The 22,580-nt window shown below is 37.5% G+C and overlaps 2 protein-coding genes across 2 annotated transcripts in view; both read left to right on the plus strand.

Moving 5' to 3' along the window:
- Positions 1–2,715, plus strand: part of LOC139711341 (sulfide:quinone oxidoreductase, mitochondrial-like) — a 30,373-nt gene extending 27,658 nt beyond the window's left edge. The window contains exon 10 of the mRNA XM_071623239.1: positions 496–2,715. Coding sequence (XP_071479340.1) covers positions 496–556 — 61 coding nt within the window. The 3' untranslated portion in view covers positions 557–2,715. The remainder of the gene's footprint in view (positions 1–495) is intronic.
- Positions 2,716–6,495: 3,780 nt separating this feature from the next.
- The window catches only part of LOC139711349 (uncharacterized), a 40,284-nt gene continuing 24,199 nt past the window's right edge, over positions 6,496–22,580 (plus strand). Inside the window, exons 1-11 of the mRNA XM_071623247.1 lie at positions 6,496–6,537; positions 11,139–11,703; positions 12,459–12,638; positions 13,103–13,182; positions 13,447–13,547; positions 14,231–14,346; positions 14,774–14,877; positions 15,404–15,529; positions 16,490–16,631; positions 17,289–17,417; positions 20,963–21,177. Coding sequence (XP_071479348.1) covers positions 11,179–11,703; positions 12,459–12,638; positions 13,103–13,182; positions 13,447–13,547; positions 14,231–14,346; positions 14,774–14,877; positions 15,404–15,529; positions 16,490–16,631; positions 17,289–17,417; positions 20,963–21,177 — 1,718 coding nt within the window. The 5' untranslated portion in view covers positions 6,496–6,537; positions 11,139–11,178. The remainder of the gene's footprint in view (positions 6,538–11,138; positions 11,704–12,458; positions 12,639–13,102; positions 13,183–13,446; positions 13,548–14,230; positions 14,347–14,773; positions 14,878–15,403; positions 15,530–16,489; positions 16,632–17,288; positions 17,418–20,962; positions 21,178–22,580) is intronic.

The following is a 22,580-nucleotide window of genomic DNA, read 5'->3' on the forward strand; positions in this document are numbered from 1 at the left end:
CACAAACTAGAATAGGTTTTGCAAGAGATAGAGTTTCACAATAGTGCATAATATATGCCTACTCATATAAACATATAAGGAAAATATAAGAAATGATATATACTAATTTGAGCAAGTTCTTATACAATGTCAATAGACAAAATCTTGTCTTTGGACATTTTTCCTGGTGTGATTGATGTACAAAAATTTATCCTGGCATTGCTTTTGTCATTTCACTCATAAACTTATTTCTATACATCTTTATGTGCATGTGGTAAGTTTTATTGCAAAAGATTTTAGGAGGCCTTCTATGTAACCATGTCAATTTTTAATGTGCAGACCCCTAATCTGATAGCTAGGTTGTCATACCATCAATTACTAAAGAACAAACATGAAAGAAAAACTCTTGACAGACGTTTCAAAAACTGGCTATTGTTGGGGGCAGATTATCTGCACCATCCATTGAAATGAAATGTTTGACATGGAAATCCCCATCTGTTTTTACACATTCAACAGGGGACTGTGGAACGGACCTGGTATCTACAGGAAGATGATGCATCTTGGAATGTCAAAGTGATTTCAACTGACCTTTTCACTGGGACTTCAAACAATGAGTCATATTCATACATCAATGTATGCGTGACTACTATGTTCATTAAAAAAAAAAGAACAATGAAAAACAAAATATGATGGTAACATCAAAAAATTCCTCACTGGAGTGTTATTGCTTCAGTTTGTTGCAGTTCCTGGCAAGGTTAAAAGGATGGAACAAAGAAACAAGTGAATTTTAGACAATGCATGACTTTCAGTGCAGCTTGGTTTACAACAAAGTTTGAATTGTGATGAGTGCAAGTGGTAGGGCGAAGAATCCTCCAAAGTATGTAATGTTTTGTAAACATTAAAGTCCTAAACGCACTACATGTGCCTAGAGAAAAAAGTACAAAACAACTCATGATAATTGCCAAAACAATTTTTTTGCTACTGTATGACTTTTGCCATGATTATGTATACACTTAAACAAGTTTGCAAATATGAAGTGAACGGGCATAATTTTCCTGTGAGTAATGCTGATTTCATTTTTAAAGAATTAAAGATCTGTTCACATTTTCCAAAGGATGAATGAATATGAGTGTATGAATTGTTCATGCAAACCTCATGCGCTGCTGTAGTCATCAGCAGTATCTATATTTTTTCTCTCATCAACATCTTGTGAAAGTTAAGGACATACTGGAATGAATGCATCGATACAGTGAACAAGTTTTTGTTATTAACCCGTTGAGGTCGGTTTGATTTTGCTACAACACGCATTTCCCATAGACACTTGCCCGAGTATACTCGGGACTCGTCCTCAACGGTTTAAAAGGAGAATTCCGGCTATTTTTCAGACTTTTACATTTGAACAACTATGAATCGGTTATGCTGGGTACAAAGTTTTAGAATTTATAGTGATTGGAGTGAGGAATAAGATTGTTTTCAAACTTTATGACAAATCACAGTGAACAAGGATGATGACTGAGCAGCTTCACCATAAGAATGCATGAGTTGGGGCTCAAGGAAGCAGAACAAAAGAAAGTACTGCATAAATTCTACACAGATGGCCTTGTTAAGTAAGCGGTATTGTAATGGATAGTATTGCTACATATCTAAAATATGTGAGCCTCCTACTCATGCATTGTTATTGTGAAACCGCTACCTTGTTCAGTGTAATTTGTATTGGGTTTTCAGAGTATTTGTTTCTCTGCTCAAGGACTACAATTAATTCACAGTGAACAAGGATGATGACTGAGCAGCTTCACCATAAGAATGCATGAGTTGGGGCTCAAGGAAGCAGAACAAAAGAAAGTACTGCATAAATTCTACACAGATGGCCTTGTTAAGTAAGCGGTATTTTAATGGATAGTATTGCTACATATCTAAAATATGTGAGCCTCCTACTCATGCATTGTTATTGTGAAACCGCTACCTTGTTCAGTGTAATTTGTATTGGGTTTTCAGAGTATTTGTTTCTCTGCTCAAGGACTACAATTAATTCCACAAATCTATACATGGAGCTGTCAAATTATGTATTACATGATGTGAAATTATGAAAATCACCTCAACTTCCCTTTTAATTTACTTTCTGGAAGATTATGCCTAACCTTCAAGATGTGTGCGTAAAATATATGTATTTCTTTGAAAAGTTTTCAATTCATTAACTGCCATATGCCACTGAGGCTTATTACTGTCATGTACGTACACATGTTTCACTTGCATTTGATTTTTATTGAAATGTTCCTGATTTTGTTATATGAAACCTGATAAATTGCTACTAACAAAAAATACATTTAAAAAATGAAACTGTGATTAGGTTGCATGCTGGAATATATGTACACCCCAAATACACACAGCTTGAGTTCCCTCATTTGTTGTTTGTGTTTGTCAATGATAAAGAAAATCATTTTAAAAAATAAGAATTCTGGATCCAGGTGGTAATCCTGATCACAAAAATGTAATCATCAGTTCCTTGTGTCATATCAGCTTTTCCTGCAAGTTTCATTCATATCAACTTTTTGAGTCTGTATGCAAACAGACAGACAAACAAACCAGTGCTGGCAAAAACGTAACCTCCTTTGCGGAGGTAATGAAATGCACTTACGTTGTGTGTGAGTTTGAAAAGCAACAGAAGCTGTGTCTTTGAGATTGATTGTGATATCTTTATTGGACATACATTGTAGTCACAAGATGCAATGAAATAAGATTTCCTGTTATCAGCCTTTAATTATAAAGCAAGGCAAACTATGCTTGTACTTTGATATTCTATATGCTGCAATGTTGTTTTTAGTCCTTTCTTATATGGCATTATCAATTTTCTGTCATATTATGATGTAAGTATGCTAACATCTCTAATTTTGTCTGTCATTATGGTAACTGAAAGGCATTATCTGTATGTCAAGTTCTTGGCAATCTGTTTTTGTGATCACCATGATTTTCTGGTCTAGAACTCATTGATGATTATTAACAGCAGTCGGCGGATGTGGATGCAATGAGAAAAATGCTGTAATTGTAACATTTGTAGGTGTTGTGTGTGTGCTTTATGAACAAACGAAAATATTTGGTGGACCGAGCATATTTTACTTTTTTACAGCTCGGTTTGAAAGTGCCTGAGGTACGAGATGAAGTAGCCACAAGTGTTCATTATTTGTTTCTTCAAAAACTTGTCTCAGTGGATGGTGAATAGTTCTGGATGCTTGACAATGGACAATTAAAGTATTTTTCAACATGCTGACCTTGGGATTGGTAATTTAAAAACTAAATGCACACATGATGGCAATTTATACTATCCAAGTAAGTTTCTTATATGATGCACCTGGGTAATCAGACATTACTGAGGAGCATGGATGAAATGGTACAATACCCTCGTACTAGGCAAATCATTACCATCATCTAAGGATGCATTTCTATTCACTGGTGTGTGTACATCTGCCACATTGAGAACATATTTTTTTTTTTTTTGGGGGGGGGGGGGGAGGGGGGTGGTTGGTTGTTGTCGTATGAATGGAGTGCAGTTGTGTTGATGTTTTGCAATACATTTCACTACAACTGGTAAGAGGCTTTCCATAGCAAATAATGTTGAACATCTCTTTTGATTAAGGGAGACAAAAATGATATTATTAGCAGATATTATATTGTTAAATAGCAGTGTGCATATAGAAGTTATCAACATAAACTGTATCCTTGCAGTGGTAAGATAATTTATTTATGTTGCCATTATTTCAAATTCAACCAGACCTGGCAGCAAACAGGATATGAATTAAAGTTGATGAAGACTTGTCTATATTGCAATCGAAGTATCTTTTTTGTATGAGTCAAAAGAAAGTATAAGTATTGTGTAGTGTAAATATATGTTTGTAATGACATGCTGCATCACTTGTTTCAGAGTGGATTGCAGCTTTGTGAAGTCAGATGACATGCGTTTTATGCCCTAGTTAAGTGGTGTTCATACATAATGCAGTGTAGGTACTAGGAGTAAGACATGTACGATTGAAATGTTATTTTAGGTTCAACCAGTTTCTGAAGAAGTGAACATAGCAGGTTCTTTATAACGTATACTAGATTTTCCTTTTGTGCAGATATGCTCTCTTACAATGCATTAAGTCATTCCTATGTTTGTCAATCCAAGTTGTGAGTATTCAGCTGCACAAAATATCATTTGAGGGTGAATCGGTGCCATATATATGATCTAAGTTTAAATCAGTCAATGTACTATCAAATCTTTTGGGATTATATTAAAAAAAAAAAGATCTATTTTGAACTATAACTGCTCTGCCCCTGAGTTATTCTGTCATCTCTTCACCCTCCCCTCTTTCCCCTTGGACAGTGAATGTACTTGTATGTGTTTTGTGTGTGTGTGTGTGTGTGTGTGTGTGTGTGTGTGTGCATGCGTGTGTGTCTTGTGTATGTTTGTCTCTCTGTTCATCTTGCAAAGAAAGGTACAATGTACTGGAGCAAAGTCGTATTATAGGTGATGAATTGATTTATGATTTTAAACCCTTTGCATCGACTTTTTTGGTTAGCTCAGCACAAAACTTTATCCACTACACTGCACATGTCATACAGGCACAATCATGTATCTACGTATACATATTAAACACACATGCACACACATATGTTTGTATTTGATATTTATATACAGGGCTTTAAACATTAGTGGTGGCCCAGATCAAACTCTAAAAAAGGGCTATCTTTTGGTGGCCTAATCGAGCAACCAAGATTTAAAATGAATTGATATGTTTCCTTTTATTTTGGCTGCTACATATCTACTCGGGCCACCAAATTTCAGATTCACTCGGTCAACATTTTTGTGTAGTGGGGACAAAAATTAGTGTTGAGAGAACACACACACACACGTACATGTATATCATATAATTTATGTATATAATTATATGATAATGATGTGTAACATTTATAGAGTGCTTAATATATATATATATATATATATATATATATATATATATATACACACACACATATATATATATATATATATATATATATATACATACATAAATTTGCTGTACATTTGGTGACTGCTTAGAATCCAATAAAATAATCATTGGTTCGCAACAGTAGTAATTAATGTGTGTGTATATATGTATTATATATATATATATATATATATATTTTTTTTTTTTTTAATGTAAATATATATGTATATAAAATATATACATAATTCGCTCTGGCTAGATCTGCATCTTTGATTTTGTATTAGGTGGATGGCACACACATGCTATTTCATTATTGTTATCATCATTATCATTATCACTGAATAGATTAAGATTGCAATGATTTAATGGGAGTAAAAAATCTTGATATTAACTGTCCTATAAGGTCTTCACTTTTCTCTTTTTACACTTACTGCTCATATGGGGACAGAGAGAAAACAGTACTTTTGTCATAAGAAGTAATGGGTTTGAATAATGATACGTGTACTTTTGAATATCATGTAAAAGGCTCATTTTCAATGAATGATGCAGACTGTATAACTAAAATTAAGTACTAAATCTATTCCTTGATGTCAATCAAAATAAAAGTTAATAACAACTCATGGCCGGCGGAGCATTTTCAAAAGTGGAGTGGGGGGGGGGGGGGGGTCTTCCGGGTTTCTTCAGCTGACAAGCAAAAAAAAAAAAAAAAAAAAAAAAAAAGGTCTTCAGCGGAAAAACATAACCTTACTGCATTCACACTTCAAGATCTCTATCTATTTCTATTTAGTGCTACTTAAGTACTTCCGGGTTAAAAAAAAGTGGGGGGCCCAAAGTGATGACACCTTATGTATTCCATTGTATGGTGCACAAAAAGTGTGTGGGGGGGGGGGGGGGCAAGCCCCCCCCCCCCCCCAACCTGGTTTTGCCTGCCATGCAACTGAAAGGATTTTTTTTTTGAAAACCTCATGAAATTACTATAGGAAATAGAAAGTTTGTTTTTGTTTTGTTTTGCTTTTTAATGTGGAGAGAACAGCTTACAGATTTTGTGATTACCATATTATTTGAAGATGTTGGTGCACATTATACTTGTCTTTGATGCATTACACAAATATTGTTGATCTTAAGCTCCTCTTTTTTAGATATGACATGACCCGGAGTATCAATCTGTCACAGTTAAAAAAAGAAAGAAGAAATATTCAGCCTCTGCAATTTTGTCTTATGGCATGATTTAAGATATTCTTGAAGAAGAAGGATTAGTTTTGAAAACCAACTTGAAGTCTTTTTGTCCAGTCATCAAAGATATCATATACAGTGTATTCCACCTCCCTCTTAAAAACACGAGCAAAAACAAAGTCAAAAGCAAAAGAAAAAGTAAGAAGAAGTCGATGTAATCCAGAAGCATGCATAAATAAAATTTATATGAGAGATAGGGTGGAAGCACAGGTGTTTAGTTATCACTACACCGTTAATCGCCCGCTTGGCACGTACCTTTTGACGTGATGACACGCGCATGTGAACCCAGTATTGTCACTTCAATGAAGCATATTTACTGCGCTAATTCGTCGTGAGAGTAACAAGAATCCGGAGGCGAAAGGTGAGGTTAACTGCATGTTGCAATACATTTTTCTTGAAATTTTCTTTTAATTTTGTCTTTTGAAATACAAGTGGAGTAATTACTGGAAGCACAGAGGGGAGTCATCGTTCCTATTAATATGATGAATTCGGGCCGTTGCAAGTGACTTAGATACGCCTGGCAACGCGACTCTTCGTGATATTATGATCACGGCTATTTATTGTCATTGAACTCTGCTTTTGCAGTGAATACGTGTTCATGATGTCACTGTCTTTATTCTTGGGAGCTCGGAATTAACGTTAGAGTCTAAATTTCCTAATTTTGGCTGTGACAAACAACACTGTCTCAAAACTCATACTTGTAGCTACTTGCTGCTAAGTTAGAATATTCTAACACTTAATGACACAGATCAACAATTGTTGATTGTTACAATGTAGTATGTAGGTTACCTACCTGGTAATGATAATGTTATTAAATGTTAAATTTACTCAAAATAAAAATGTTAGACCTGGGGACCGTTTTATAAAAGTCACAATTATGGTAACTTTGCCATCCAATGGTAACTTCCATGAAATTCTTGATTTTGATTGGCTGTTGAGTATTGTTACCATGGTAGCTTGTAGTTACCATTGCATTGGATATGGCAAAGTTACCATAATTGTAACTTTTATGCAACGGGCCCCAGTTGCTCTAACGTTAGACAATCGATTTAGCTAACACTAACACTTTGTAACAGTAACATTAACACTTGTTAGACCTGACCATCTGAGTTAGAATTTCACTAACACTAACAGTTACACTACAGTTTATAGAGTCTAATGTTACTATTGTTAGATATCGATAGAATTTAGAAAGCTAGATCTAAGACTAACTGTTAGAGTAAAACCCCCAATTTTCGGACACTTTATTAGGCTTTTTTGCAATATTTTTGTTCAACTCAATTTAATGACAATACAATGTAGGTTCTATAACGTTAGATACTCTAACGTTACAAAATGATAAACTATCTAGATTCTATAATAATGTATGTTAAATACATGTATATCAACCTACTTTTTCCCAATATTGATTTTGTTAATAAAATACATTGTACATCATAAAATTTCATAGAATCCCCAAATATTATCACCTTGCCTTGTCAATTTTCCAAAATTCGGACATGCGCGCAATGTCAATACGCAAACAAGGCCGCTGAAAAATGAGCAGGCGCCATACCTTGATGGCGCAAGGTTGCATCGGGGACGTTGTCCGAACTTTGGTGACTGTGCACTTGCATTCAGCCCCTGTAATTTAATTCACTGCATCGGCACGTACGGAGATTTTGTTTTTTGTGTGTGTTTTTGAGGATACCATCACACTCTGAGCTTGCGATAAGCGAAAAATCTGGCAACAGAATGGCGCAATTTTTCAATTTTTAGCACTTTTTTGGCAACCCTTATTCTTTACATGGGACATACATGTAATTCGCGTGCGCCTTGGAAAAGTTGCGGCGATTCTGCATTTTTGACGGCAAAATTTGGGATTTTAGATGGATTTTTGGAGGTGACTCAGGCACTTTCCTGTGGTGAACGAGTGTGCCAGTGTGTGAAACGATGTGATATGCGTGTGTTGTGACAGTAGAATTTGCTGGCTTGTGATAAGTGACAAGTGTCCGGATTTTGGAGACCGGCCGAAAATTGGGGGCTTTACTCTACCTAGATTTATTTTTTTAAATCAATCCTGTGGTCAGGCTGTAATGTTAGGGCGGCTAAGTTAGGCCTAACGTTAGTGTGATGATTAACATTTAACTATTAACGTTTAACATTACTTCATTAAAAAAGAAAACAAGAAAGAAAGAGGTCTGCTAGTAGTACAAGCAACTAGGTCTGTCTTTTTCCCGTAACCTATTCACTAGATTCTATACACAGCCTTCTCGCTGTACACAAGTGTCGTGCACGGGGACACAACTGGTCTGGCTACCTGTAACCAAGACTTGAGCTATGTTATGTACATGACAAGGACTAACAGAGCAATATTGCCATTGCACACCCCCTTCCTCCTGGTTTGGTTCCAGATTGAACGTTGAGGAGTATTTAGAAGAAGAAAAAGAGGAATAATATCTGACTGAGTAGGCTGTAATTAGAGGAACCTGAATACATAGTGAATGTACTTTCAAGGGTTTAAAGGCGCATAGACCCGTTGGGTGAGGGGGGGGGGGGGGGGCTGTTGGATGATAGTGCTGATCACTGTTAGCATTGATACGAAGATTGCCAAAGTTGAGCTGCTGTCATCAAGAGTAAAGCGCGTAGGTGTTGCTAGTTAACGCTGCCTTCCTTGTCTTCTCTGCGCATCACGCAATCTGTAGTGATGCCAGGGTGCGTGCGTATGTGCTTCTTAAGCCCCCGTTCCACTATGCCGTTCTCGCTACGATTTGACAATTTTCTCAGGTCGGGAAGGATCGGGTAAAACCTGAGCCGATCTGGACACAGTACGATGTTAGAACGCTCTAAGTACGCTGCAGTTACGACTACCAAGTGCTTGCTACGCTCTTACTACGATGATCGGGAATTAGACATTGCGATCTCTGCCGCTGCCGGTACGCTTTAGAACGATGTAGCTACGCTGTTAGTGCGATGTTGCCGATGTTATCCGATCAATGCACGCTGTATCTACGCTCTGAACGATCTATACGATCTTATCACGCTGTTACCCCGTTCAGAGAGCTGAAAAGTGCCCGATGTGCCCCGATGTACCCCGATTCGACTGTGGGTCAGCAGTCAGTCAACTTATTAGCATGCAGAACCGAAGAAATATACTGTGGACCTCGAAGATTCATTCTTCTTTTTTTACTTTTGATTTTCAAAGTTGTTGTTGCTTCGTTATTCTCACTACTCTTTCTTCATCAGCGAGCCCGTGCTTCTGTGCCTCCAGTGCCCTGGTTATGACCCACCATTTCCCTCTCCTCTCCCCTCCTCCCCCCCCCCCCCCCCCCCCTTGTCCACCTCGGACTTACTACCTTCTTCACTACTATATCTTTCTATCCTCTCATCAATTTTTTCCTTACAAGAGAGCCGCCATGTGTTTGTTAATGTGCGTCCGTATGTGTGCATGTATGTGTGTATTTACTCTGTCTGTCTTTTTTTTTTTTGCTACCGCTTAGGGAAATTTGTTGTTGTTGTTTTTTGCGATTATATATTTTTCTCTATGAGGGGACTGCATTCTAATACTACAAGCTCTGCTTTTTAGCAGTCCCCTCCATTTCCAGCAATATTTTGTATGCATTTACCACAGTGACGTAACTGTTATTTGTATCTCTGTTGATAATTTGCCTGCATCTCTTTTACAACGTTATTCTGTTCATCGCATTGTAGTACTGATTTCATGACGTCTGTGTATATGAGCGTTTCTTTGTATTTTTTATTATTTGTTTGTTGGAAGTGAAATAAATCAACTTGAACTTGAACTTGAAGAGCCTCCTCAACTCACGGTTCTTTTGCAGCAATGCATTGTATAAACAAAGACGTGCTGATTTTTCAAAGGATTTTTCTTGATGTCCTTGCTTTTATAGTCCGTCTTCCTCCAGTTGTAGATGATTTCATATTCTTCAAAATTCTGTTATGTCCTCTTCCTCTTCTTTCAGCATCACGTGCAGTCTCTCTTTCTCCGCCTTTTGGGTAGCTGCTTCGCTGCTTTCTTCTCTTCTTTTTCTTCATCTCTTCTTCTTCTTCGAAAATTACAGCTAAAATTACTTCCCGTTCTTTTGCCGATGTTACTACGCTCAGAAAGACCTTGTTACGCTCATCTCGCTGCGTTTACGCCGTCATTACGCTCTCCCCGCTGCGTTTACGCTGTCACTACGCTCTCCTCGCTTGCCGTACGATTAAAAATATGTCAATTTTGATCGGGGAGATCGGGAAGAAATTTTGAACCGGTTCAAAATTTCTTCCCGATCTGAAAAACTGCCCGCTCCAACCCCGACCTCCACACGCTGCTGCTACGATGCTTCCGATCCCCGTGCGCTTTTGCCGCTCTCTCCCGATCTGCTAGATCGGGACAGATCGGGGTCCAAATCGTGATAGTGGAATGGGGGCTTTAGTATGACGTCACAAAAGAAGTTTGCTAAAGCTGTCATCCCCCTCAGCCGAATCATTAGCCGAACTGCGATTGGACCACTGACTACAGTGGATCGGTCTTCTTCGGACTCATGGAAATGGGTCATAGCGTAAGCGCTAAAGAGGAGTCGATAGCATACAGATTGTAGGTCTCTGTAGGAAACCGCGTACGCATTCGACTAAACCACCAGGTCCATGTGCCTTTACATGGTACTTTTGCAGGTCTACATTGTAGATCTAGGGGTTGAGTGGGGATTGAATTGGGGGTCAGTATTTACATTTTGCTTCTTTTTTCTTTTCTTTTCTTTTTTTTTATAACTGCGTCATAGTCAAATTTTCTAAAAAATAGACCTGTGGGCTACTGTGTATTTGGTTGGTAATTGTAATAGAGTAAATGGACACCATGCCCCCTAGAAGCCCTCGAAGCTGCCTCCCCCCCCCCCCCCCCCCCCCATAGTGTTCTCAGTCCTTGGGCCCTTTTTAATATATAAACATAATGGTGGCTGTGTTTCATTTCTCCTCAAATTGCAGGATTTGAATCAATGGATGGACGAAGTGCAAAAATGTCATAATGTCAGTTCGAGCCAAGAGAGACTCGTCAGCAAGTCGATCATCAACAAAGGGTGCTACAAACACAGTGGCCAAAGGCGAGAAACCGTCCACACAGAAAGCTGGCTCCCTCACAGAATCTGAGAAGAATCAGTTCGACCCAGGAGGGGCAAAGGTCAATAGCAAGGAGGAAAAGACCACCAAGAAAGACTTGCTAAATGGAAAGAACAGCAGCGGGGCAGAATCACTCGAAGACCGACATGCAAATGCCACTGGCTCTGCCTCTGCTGGAGCAGGATCAGAGGAAAGCTCCACACCAGTTAGGTTGCTGCTGCTCTCTAACAAAATCAAGAACCATGGGCCAGTTGTGAGTGCCATACTCCCCAACGTCAAGCTAGTGCAATATAAGTATGAAACAGGGAAACTGGAGACGGTTCAAAATGACATTTCAACAATACTTGGCGGAAAGAAAGCATCAAGTGTTGCTTGTATTCTTCACACCAAGCCAGGGACCATCCTCTTGTGTTCAAGTGGAGACTGCAGAGAGGTAAAGTGCATTGTGCAGACGTACAATTGTCTTGGAGAAGAAATGAAATCAGTTATGAATTCCATTGTACGGAATGATTTAATCCTTGCAGAGTTTCTAATTGTAGATTAATTACCAATGGGCAGTATTGAGTGTGTTGAGCAGAAAAAGCACAAGTTTTAATACATTGATGCCTAGTTTCAGTAAAAGAGATATCTACTGTAGCTGTGACTGCAAGTGCTTGCACGCACAGGACATGGTGCTCAGCAAGCAAGCAGGCAAGTGAGCAAGCTATTTTCTGTTCATCTCCATATTGGCTTAATTCTTACATTTACAGGTTGCAGAATATATATAATAATATAATTATATTATAATGGCAAATCCAATTCTTTGTAACACCTACACTGTACACTGTACTTTTGCAATGACTTCAAGTAATATTTTGAATTATAAAGAGCTTCTTTGGTTTCTGATCTGATATTGACATTTAATGCTTTTAGTCACAGAATTCTGAGGTCTGTGCAGGGCAGTATCTTCCATCGCATGCAGATGTTTGTACAACAATGTAGGTGATACACAAACGAAAAACCAACTCTGTCAAAACAGGCAAATTTAATTGTGTATAGTGTTGAAAAGTTAGGACTCATAGTGTGAATATATTTAGATTCATTTTGTTTCCATTCTGTTATGTTTCTTTGTTGATATTGAGAAATCATTGTTCATTCAGTGCATTTGCGTGTACTTGTTTTGTGTATGTGCATTAATAATGGATACAGGTGATGACATCGGGCAGTAGCTCAGACAACTGTAGAAATGTGAAGGATTTCTTCAAGTGGCTGGTAGCCCATCACCTGGACATGTCTTGTCCAGGTGCCAGGATTGACTTCCTTGCCTGTAGCGCCTTACGCCCAGCTGACATAGGACTTTTGACTCCCATATTTGAAGGTTTCATAGAGGTAGGCCATTTGGAATTATTTCCTGCAGATTGCCATGTTTACAAATGTTTTCTTGCTCGGTTTTTGGCTGAATAGAATGTGAGCTATACTGACATGTTGTATTTGTGAAACATTGTTCTTATAGAACATACATGATTTACAGTTACAGTTTGTTCTGTAAGAGTAAACCCTGTTTACATGAAGACAAAAGAAAAATATGCTTTTCAGTAAGACCATGCTAAGAATTGACAAAACAGGAGCCACAGTAGAGTACAACACAATGCTTGATGAATAATGTTTAAATTTACAATGATGATATTTCTTTATATTCTTTAGGACTGATGTGTTTATGTTCCAGGGATGCACATTCTATACTTTTTCTGCAATGATTTAGGACAAAATTTATTCTGTGTGTTTGCCAATTTGTATATGACACAAAAAGAAATTGTTAGCAGAATTTTTCACATTTTTTCTTTCCTTTGCAGGTTCCTGTTGGTATCTCCAAAGAAATTCTTGGAACAGACATACCGATGAAAAACACAGGAAACACAGACAACTCATTCCGGTAATCTGATTTATTCAAAGAATCTATATTCCAGCCGATTATATGTTATGGATAATTGCAAAGACAATAGTAGTAGATTACATGTTAAAATTGTACCAAGTCTTTATGTGTTGTGAGGAGAACCTGCAATACAATATCTGTGGTCACATATTTCTGTATACATTGATCTTTATGTGGACAACACAATATCAATTAATTTGCAGGATTGTTATTTCAGTTTCGGTTTTGTTTTGTTTTTTTGTCATTTTGTTTTTTGTCGAACAGATGTGTAGGTGAGATGTACTTCAAGGTAGAGAAGTTGAAGAACTGGAGCCCACAGCCCCAGAAATTAGCAGGTTTTGAGAGGATAAGAACCGTGGGAAAAGGTAAGCCAGAGATGACTGGTATGTAATCAAAATCCATTTATGTTGCTTTGTCATCTTTTCAGTTTGTATATGTGACCCTGCATCACAGAACTCACAAAAGTTTTGATGTAAGATTTAATGTGAAGGTCAAGTTCTGAAGGAGGAGATTCCCGCTGTGAAATGATATGCATGTAAAATGACTCACCAAGACTGGATATTTCCAACCCATCAAAACTAATGATGGACAAGAGTGGGTGGTTTACTTTGATGAACTTTATGATAAGGAAAATCATCCTTTTGAGGTTTCCAATTTCCATGCTTCAAAACTTCCAAATTCAGATTGATGAAGGTTACCGTCAGAATATGACTAAAAAGTAAAATCACCAAGTTACCCCAAAACGCATTTATTCAGGCCTTCTAGAAAATTACTTCTTGCAAATATTGGTGGGTTTTGGGTTGCTGGGCCACATACACTTAAGGAATTATTATGAAGAGATTGTAAGTGTTCTTCAATATCCACAAGTAAGTGTTCGTTGTTTGCATAAACGGTGTACATGAATGAATCTTGGTTTTTGCGTGTGATATTATGGGAACTGTGATTATGTTGTGTTCATTTGCACGTGTGGTTTTGCACCTGCTGGTTGATGTACTGTAAATCTTAATGTTTGAGGATGTGACAAGTTTTTCCTCTGTCTGTCTCACAGGTGCCTATGGTGCTGCTGTGCTGTATCGCAAAAAGGACGACGACTCTCTCGTCATTTTAAAGGAAATTAACATGCACGAGTTAAATGCCAACGAGCGGCAGATGGCACTCAATGAGGTGTGTTGAAATGTTTTGGTTCATGTTTTCAGATAAGGCTACTTAATTGCTTTGTATTCTCTTTTTGTCTGCTTTTTGACCAAAAGAAAAAAATGAGATAAGATGTGCTTGAAACACCCAGTGTGGTCGAACCAAGTGGGACAAGTTTGTGAGGTGAAAGAAATGAAATACACATCAAACAACATAAAAAAAGTTATTACTGTGTCTGTCTTTCAAAATATGCTGTTTAAACACATAAATTGTGAAGATGGTTTATTTGATGCTTTATGCGAGCCATCTGTACTTTATTTCTTAGCTTTTCTTACATACCTCATCTTGTCATACTTTACCTCTACTCTCCATATATTCAAGTTGAGTTTTGAGTATCTACTGCCTAAATGTGTAGAATGTACTTGCTTTATCCCCTTAATTTCATATATGTTTTCAGATTCGAGTGCTCAGCATGCTTGACCATTCCAACATCATTAGTTACTATGACAGCTTCGAGGAGGATGGGACTCTCATGATTGAAATGGAGTATGCCGATGGCGGGTAAGTCACCAGCATCCTAGGGACACTGTCTTAGCAATGCTTCCAAATTCAAAAAATCTGAGCTGCATGGTCCTAATTGCTTGAAAAGCGTGTGTGCTCTTTGTGCAGAAATGTAGCTTTGAAAAAATATTTGCATTGCAAAATGAATTCTCAATGCTTATAAAGAATGAAAATGAATGAGAGACCAAATTTACCATACTGTGTGTACGATAGAGTCAAAAATAAATGGATGATTTATGAGGAGGGCGATATTCATTTATAAATATTTTGGTTGATAGTGTCAACATTATTTTCAAAGCTATTACAGTACCGGTATATGCTTGTGATGAGTTTATTTTTTCCATCCATTTGGCCATCTATTAACAGCTTTATCTTCAAAGTTCTTTTTTTTTTCTCAAAAATCTGGCAACCTCATAGTCAAACAGTGCCTTGAGGTTTCAGCCCATCCCACCCACCCCCGACCGAGTGATTTAATGCTTTTCTGACATGTGATTTCAACATGCTTCCAATCACTCCACTTCTGCAGGACACTAGCCCAGTACTTAAACAGCATCCAGGGGAAAGCAGCCATGGAGGAGAGAGAAATCCTGGCCATGTTTCATCAAATGGTCGCTGGCATCAAGCATGTTCATGACCACAAGATTCTGCACAGGTCTGAACCCACTCTGAAGTCTGGCTTTCTCCCGGTCTGTCTGTCTGTCTGTCTTTCTGTCTATATTTCTTTTCTTCTTTTTTTTACAACTCTTGATGTCTACATCCTTATGATTACTCACCTCATTACAGTTTACAACTACCTAAAGTAGTTTAGACAAGCATCATGAGTGGATCCTAGTTTTGATTTGCAACGATCCGTCTTTCCTTCTTTTTATTGACAATGCCTGCTCTTTCACATGTGAGTGAGTTAATTATAGATTTCAGTCATGGGCTATGTGATATAGGTAGTTGTAACAGTGAAAATAGTGTAATGTGGTATTACAAATACAGTCAAACCTGTCTGAGCAGCCACCAATAAAACAAGGCCAGCAGCCACAAAAATGTGTATTTCATGGTCATTATCTTATTGCATAAACAAAGTGGCCACTGACGCCTTTTCAGGGCCACCCAGAAAAATCAACAACAGAAACAGAAATTGCTTAATATCAAAATCACTTGCTTTTATGTACATAAAAGCTTAGTAAACATTAACAGTTACTATTTATTACTATTCATTTGCACATAAATACATGCATTCGTGCACATAAACATTGATTTATGTGTATATATCTACATTATGCTGCAAAATCAAAATGGTCACCAACCTGTCTATAAAGGCCCAATTTCTGCTGCCCTACAAGCAGGTTTAACTGTATTTGGTACTATGCTATCAAATCTTTATACTATGTTTAGAAATGCTTCAGTCAAATGTTTTACAGTAGAGTGTTATCAGTTCAAAGTATTAGAAAGCTGATAATGTGGAGAGATAGTGTACAGGATTCAGTAAACTTTTGACGTTCACATTGGAAATTTGTCCACTGCAAGCAACGTATTATTATTTTTTCTCTCTTGCATAGTGACAAGATGAGGCTACTATAAAAAGGGTTTTACAATGCTGCCTTCCTCTTCTGTCCCACAGAGATCTCAAAACAGCCAACATCTTTCTGACAAAAGAGGGAGTAATCAAAATAGGAGACTTTGGCATCTCAAAGGTATTGACGTCCAACAATCCTGGTGCAAACACAGTTCTTGGCACACCCTACTACATCTCACCAGAAATAGTAAGTGCCTCAACATTTCCTTGCCTAGAGCAACTAGAAACAAAGCAATACATATAATCATATATTCATTAAAAAAATAAACAAATATTTTGTCATGAACCTGGCACATACAATTGATATAGAAATTAATTCTACCCATAAATCATATCATTATCTCATAATGGACTTGGATATTGAAATAGGTCATATCGTGTTGTCAGCCAACTTGGTGTTTGAAGAAAGTTACAAGACTTACTAATGTAGTAAGAAAAGGAATGGATGTGACTTTGCAACACTTTTGTGCCCCAATTTGTCACAAAATTCATGCCATAGAAAATTGTTTGCTGAAAGTAACAAGTACCATAGACCCTATGATTGGAATCTGATGAAATTTTGACCAGTAAATGTCGACACATGACGACAGTCCTCTCTCATGGGAAGACTGTGGCTGAAAATAAGCTTGACATACATTCATATCTTTTCACAAACTGTTTGACCTACCTATGTTTTATTCTTAGGATGATTCATAATAAACAGCAAGAAAACATGTACCTTCACTATGAACAAAGTATGGAAGATGAACTTCTTTGTCATGTGCATCTGATTTGATTGTGAAACAAAAAACAATCCATTAAAAAATAAAGAAATATAGAAAGTTTTTTGTGCTCCATTTGACAGTGTGAAGGCAAACCATACAATGAGAAGTCTGACATTTGGGCACTTGGCTGCATATTGTATGAGATGGCCTGCAGACAGAGGACGTTTGAAGGAACGAACTTGCCAGCCCTCGTCAACAAGATCATGAAGGTAAGAGTGTCTTTCCTTATCCTACAATCCTTGACCTGTCCAGTTTCTGTGCTGTTTCATCCAGTTCTGTCGTAAATTATTTGCTTGTACTGCTCCTCAAAACAGCGTACCCAGACACACAGAGCCAACCTACTGCTGTCCATCCACTTAAATCAACTTTATCAACACAAAGGTTTATAGGGTCTATGGTGTTTGGCATGATGTTATATTCTGTTGCCCTCAGGTGTCTAGTTCTTGTTTGTTTGTTTTTGTTTGGACAATTAACCAATGGCATCAGATTAAAGCCAGTGTTACTTGCTTACGGTGTAGTGCTAGAGAGTCTGTACAGTGTATATCAACACTTGTTCCTGGCATCTTAAGTCTGTTCAATTCAATTATTCTTTATTTCCATCAAACAATAAGCTATACATAATACAAAATATGCATTTGTCAATTTATATTGTGGGACAATTTACATGTACAACGTACATACAGGGGAAGGGTAAGAATCAAGGCAACATGTTTCAATTGGTGTAGGGGGAAATGTGTTACGGACACTTTTATGTATCGTAGATATATTACATTGTATCTGCACAAATATTCCTCTCACTGTACAACTGTACATACAGGATAGCTGTTTATGTGGTACCCTGTATTTCTACATTTGCAGTAGTGTCTTTGATACAATTGTGTGTTCATGGATCCAGCACAGCCCCAAAACGCTCATCAAAACTGATATTGCTCATTTTGGCCTGTGTAAGCTGGTGTGACAGTGTTCATTTCCAGTATGACTGAGGGGTCCTCGTAATTTGAGTTGGTGGTGAGCTTTTGCTCAGTAGCACCAAAGCTATGCATTGTGAAGAGGGGAATGGTAAATATGGTAGCTTAGAATAGCCCAGTTAAGCGGATTATCTGTTCTCTTTGATTGATTGCTTGTTCTGACTGCTCAAAGTTCACTAGCAATTTTCAGCGCAAACAACACAAAGTGCAGGAATCCTATTAAATACAAATGCATTAACTAATGTCCATAAGAGTCAGGATTAGCTTAAACTTTGTAAGCTTCCATTCTAAAGATATTTCTTTGCATAACTGAAGAACACCACATTATCTTATATATATATATATATATATATATATATATATATATATATATATATATATATGTATATATATATATATATATATATATATATATATATATATATATATATATATATATATATATATATATATATATATACAAAGTATAATATATATATAATATATATATATGTCACGTATTCCTGTTATCTCTGAAAGTAGATTTTTTTTTTCATTGAAATTTAGAGTGAGTGTGGAGTCGGTTTTGTATTACTAGTCCTCACCCAGAAACTCTATGCTTACCTGATATTATAGCTTTAAATGCAGATTACTTTTTTTTTTTAATCATGGTCTGCTGAGTCATGTGCTAACATTTGAACAGTATTTTATCTATTATCAGCATTTACTGAGATTTGTTTAATTTCTCACGTTTGAATCTCTGAGCATTGTTCAAATGTTGGACATTGAACTTTTCAAGTACATCCAGAGTAAACATGAAGTAGCAAGTAATCACATTAAGCAAAACACAAAGTTTATTTGCACAACCCCAACATTGTAACAGAAATTAAAGGTAGTATGCAATGCAATTGCATACTACCTTGTATTGATTCATAATACTCTGATCATCTTTAATGTGGCTGAATGAATATCTCAAGATATGCCTTATATTTCATAATGATAATTTTTCCACTATTTTTCATCAGAATACTTGGATATTCCCATGAAAAAACAAAACAAAACAAAATAACCAAGATTTTGCAAGTGACATTATCTGTCAATCATTGCTAAAGTACTTGTGTAATTAACAAAAGTCAGTGGAATGCACCTTCCCCTAGACCAAGCATATTTAGCATGTTTCCCTGCATTGTCTATTGTCAGTCATTAGTAATATGAACAGATGCAAGTTATTCTCAGTCTTGGGAAAGGTGCATTATGATGTCTTTTTGATAATCATATCATTACTTTAACAATGACTGACAGATGATGTTAGTGGCAGAATCTTGGTTTAGAGGATTTTTTTTTCCCGGGGGGTGCATATCTAAGTAATCTGAAGAAAATAGTAGAAAAATTATTATAAGATATATGGCACATATTTAGATATTCATTTGGCCACATCAGTGATGTTGAGGGGATCATAAACAAGTCAACATACATTTCCATTATATCATAGTTCCTTTAAGCAAGAACTCACCTCTTTGGAGTTTGATCTGTATTTTACCGATAATTTATTTTTGAGGGAGATTATAGTAGAACACCGGTTTTGCATTTGTATGCAAGCTGTGCTTGGACTACCGGTATTAATGTGACTACTGTTGACAAGGTCTGAGGTAGACATACACTTACATGTACGAATGTATGTGTTTTTTTCTTCAGTTGATAGGAATGGAATATCAGGAATGTAAGATTCCTCAAAAATATTTGATTAAATACAGGTCAGATTCTGAACAGGTAGGTTCTGGTTTGATTTTTCTGTTTTATTTCACTATATTTAAGACACTGTATGTTAAATCTCAATGAACAACAGCTGCATTTCCCATGTAAGTTAGATTGTATTTTACTTCCTCACCAAAGGTGCCCCTCTGTCCACTAGCTAGCAGCGTTGACTGTCTTTAATAGCAACCCGTCTGCCACAATTATACAAGTTTCACTTTATAGTTCACCTGCTCTGGTCTTTTCAATTCATTTTACTGTTTTGAAACATAGCAGAGATTCTCATGACAGAGATTCTTGAATTGGAATTGAATTAGGGATTCCTCAGTTGAAATGAGATTTGGCAGCAGTTACAGAAATTACCTCCTGATCTATGTGGAGAAACAAATGTGACTGTGCAAATGAAAAGCATGTGTTTCTTGTCAATAGTGAAATCAGATAAAATACCTGCCTTTGTATTTCTTAAATGCAAATAACAGAGACTCCAACCCCAAGCACTTTCTCATCTGGAGATTCTCCCGCCTGAAACCCCTAGCAAACGGGAGACCCAAGTTTATGTGTGCGAAGTTCCTAGGGTTATAGATATTCTCTGGTGCTATCTAAGGCTTATTTTTGCAACATACGATCATAGCAATAAGTAAGAAATCCTTTCCGACGGGAGACATTGAGCCAGGGCGGGAGAAATTAAATCTCAAACAGGAGAACGGGAGATTTTGCAAAAATGGGTTTTCGGCGGGAGATCTCCCGTCGAAAACGGGAGAGTTGGAGTCTCTGAAATAAACTGTAAGTTATTCCTGAATGGACAATCAGAATTGTTGTCATCTTTCAATTTTTTGATATCATCCACTCTACCACTCTATTTGATGAATCTACCTTTTTTTTTTTTTTTTTAAAGCTCTAGATCTAATTTCTGTCAGCTCTATGAAGTATATTCTTCAGCCATAGTGAGGAGTCATGATTATTCTGTGCTCTTTTTGTGTACCGGTATGTAATATGTATGTTGAAATAGTCTATTGCTATGGCAACTGATTCGTTACATCGTGTCCAAATTTTAGGGCCAGTTCACCCCGGTCACCGGTAATTACAGCCAGGAGTTCAAGGCCCTGGTGCAGGACATGCTTCAGAGAGAGCCGGAGTATCGACCCTCGGCCAATGTGCTCTTCTTCAACCAGGTCCCTCTCCTCTTGGAGAAGTTCTTGGATCCTACCACAGACGTGGAGGATGAGCTGGCTACTTCCACAGACAGCAACACCCACAAGAAGAGAACAAGGTGGGGATTCTCTCCTTGTGTCGCCTCAAGAGTGACAAATGAATATTGTTACTTCATGAACTCTGTGGTTCTGTTTGAAAGTTAGATTGCATTTTGTAGCAGGCTCTGTTTTACATACATGCAGTTGCCAAAGAAGGATGTACAACGTAGGATATCATGCCCTGCTCTTTCAGCTGCATGAGACAAAGTGTATTTTTGTCATTTTTCTAATATGCAAAAATTTTCTAAACTATGTTGATGAAAAATTATGTGAACGTATGTGTACTATTATGCCACCATATTGTTTTTTTCTTTTGAGATGATTTTTTGAGCCTTTATTATACCCCCGCCAAACGAAGTTTGAAGGGGGTATATAGGAATCAGCGGGTGGTCGGGCGGTCGGGCGGTCGGGCGGTCGGGCGGTCGGGCGGTCGGTCGGGCGGTTGGGCGGTCGGTCCGTTGCAAATCTTGCGTCGCGAACTACTTCCTCAGTTTTCAACCGATTCCCATAAAACTTGGCACAGATGTGTGCCTTGGGTTGTAAATGTGCAAGACATATTTTTTGACAGTACCCAAAAGTACGTTGCCATGGTAACGGCATATTATGGGCAAAAATGGGTACAAATCTTGCGTCGCGAACTACTTCCTCAGTTTTCAACCGATTCCCATAAAACTTGGCACAGATGTGTGCCTTGGGTTGTAAATGTGCAAGACGTATTTTTTGACAGTACCCAAAAGTACGTTGCCATGGTAACGGCATATTATGGGCAAAAATGGGTACAAATCTTGCGTCGCGAACTCCTCCCACAGTTTTTGATCAATTTTTATGAAATTAGGTACAGATGTTCATCTGAAAATGTTAATGTGCAAGACACATATTTCCGCAGTGGCAAAAAGTGCGTTGCCATGGTAACGGCATGTTATTGGTAAAATATAGGGCAAAATGCTTCATGGCAAAACTGCTTCATCAGTGTTCTTCCAATTCTCATGGAATTCATATTGAATGTTTGTCTTAGGATATAGGTCAGCATGACACATTTCTTGACAGTGACAAAAAGTATGTTGCCATGGTAACAGCTCACATATTATGAGCCAAAATGATGGAAAATTTTGTGTTGCAAACTACTTCCTCAGTTTTTGCCCAATTTCCATGAAACTTGGTACAGATATGTGCCTTTGGTTGTAGATGTGCAAGACGCATTTTTCGACAGTACCCGAAAGTACGTTGCCATGGTAACGGCATATTAATGGCAGAAGATCAAGGAAAGATCTTGCGGATTTAACTACTTCCTCAGGTTTTTTGACCAAAGCTTATGAAATGTTGTTTTGACCAAAGCTTATGAAATGTTGTTTGGCGGGGGTATAACCAGTCGCTGTAGCGACATTTCTAGTTCATTTTAATATTCAAATGAGGTGAGCGGTAA

Source organism: Diadema antillarum, unplaced genomic scaffold (assembly GCF_040938485.1).
Source record: "Diadema antillarum isolate AM-2024a unplaced genomic scaffold, OU_Dant_1.0 seq00001648_RagTag, whole genome shotgun sequence".
NCBI lineage: Eukaryota > Metazoa > Echinodermata > Echinoidea > Diadematoida > Diadematidae > Diadema > Diadema antillarum.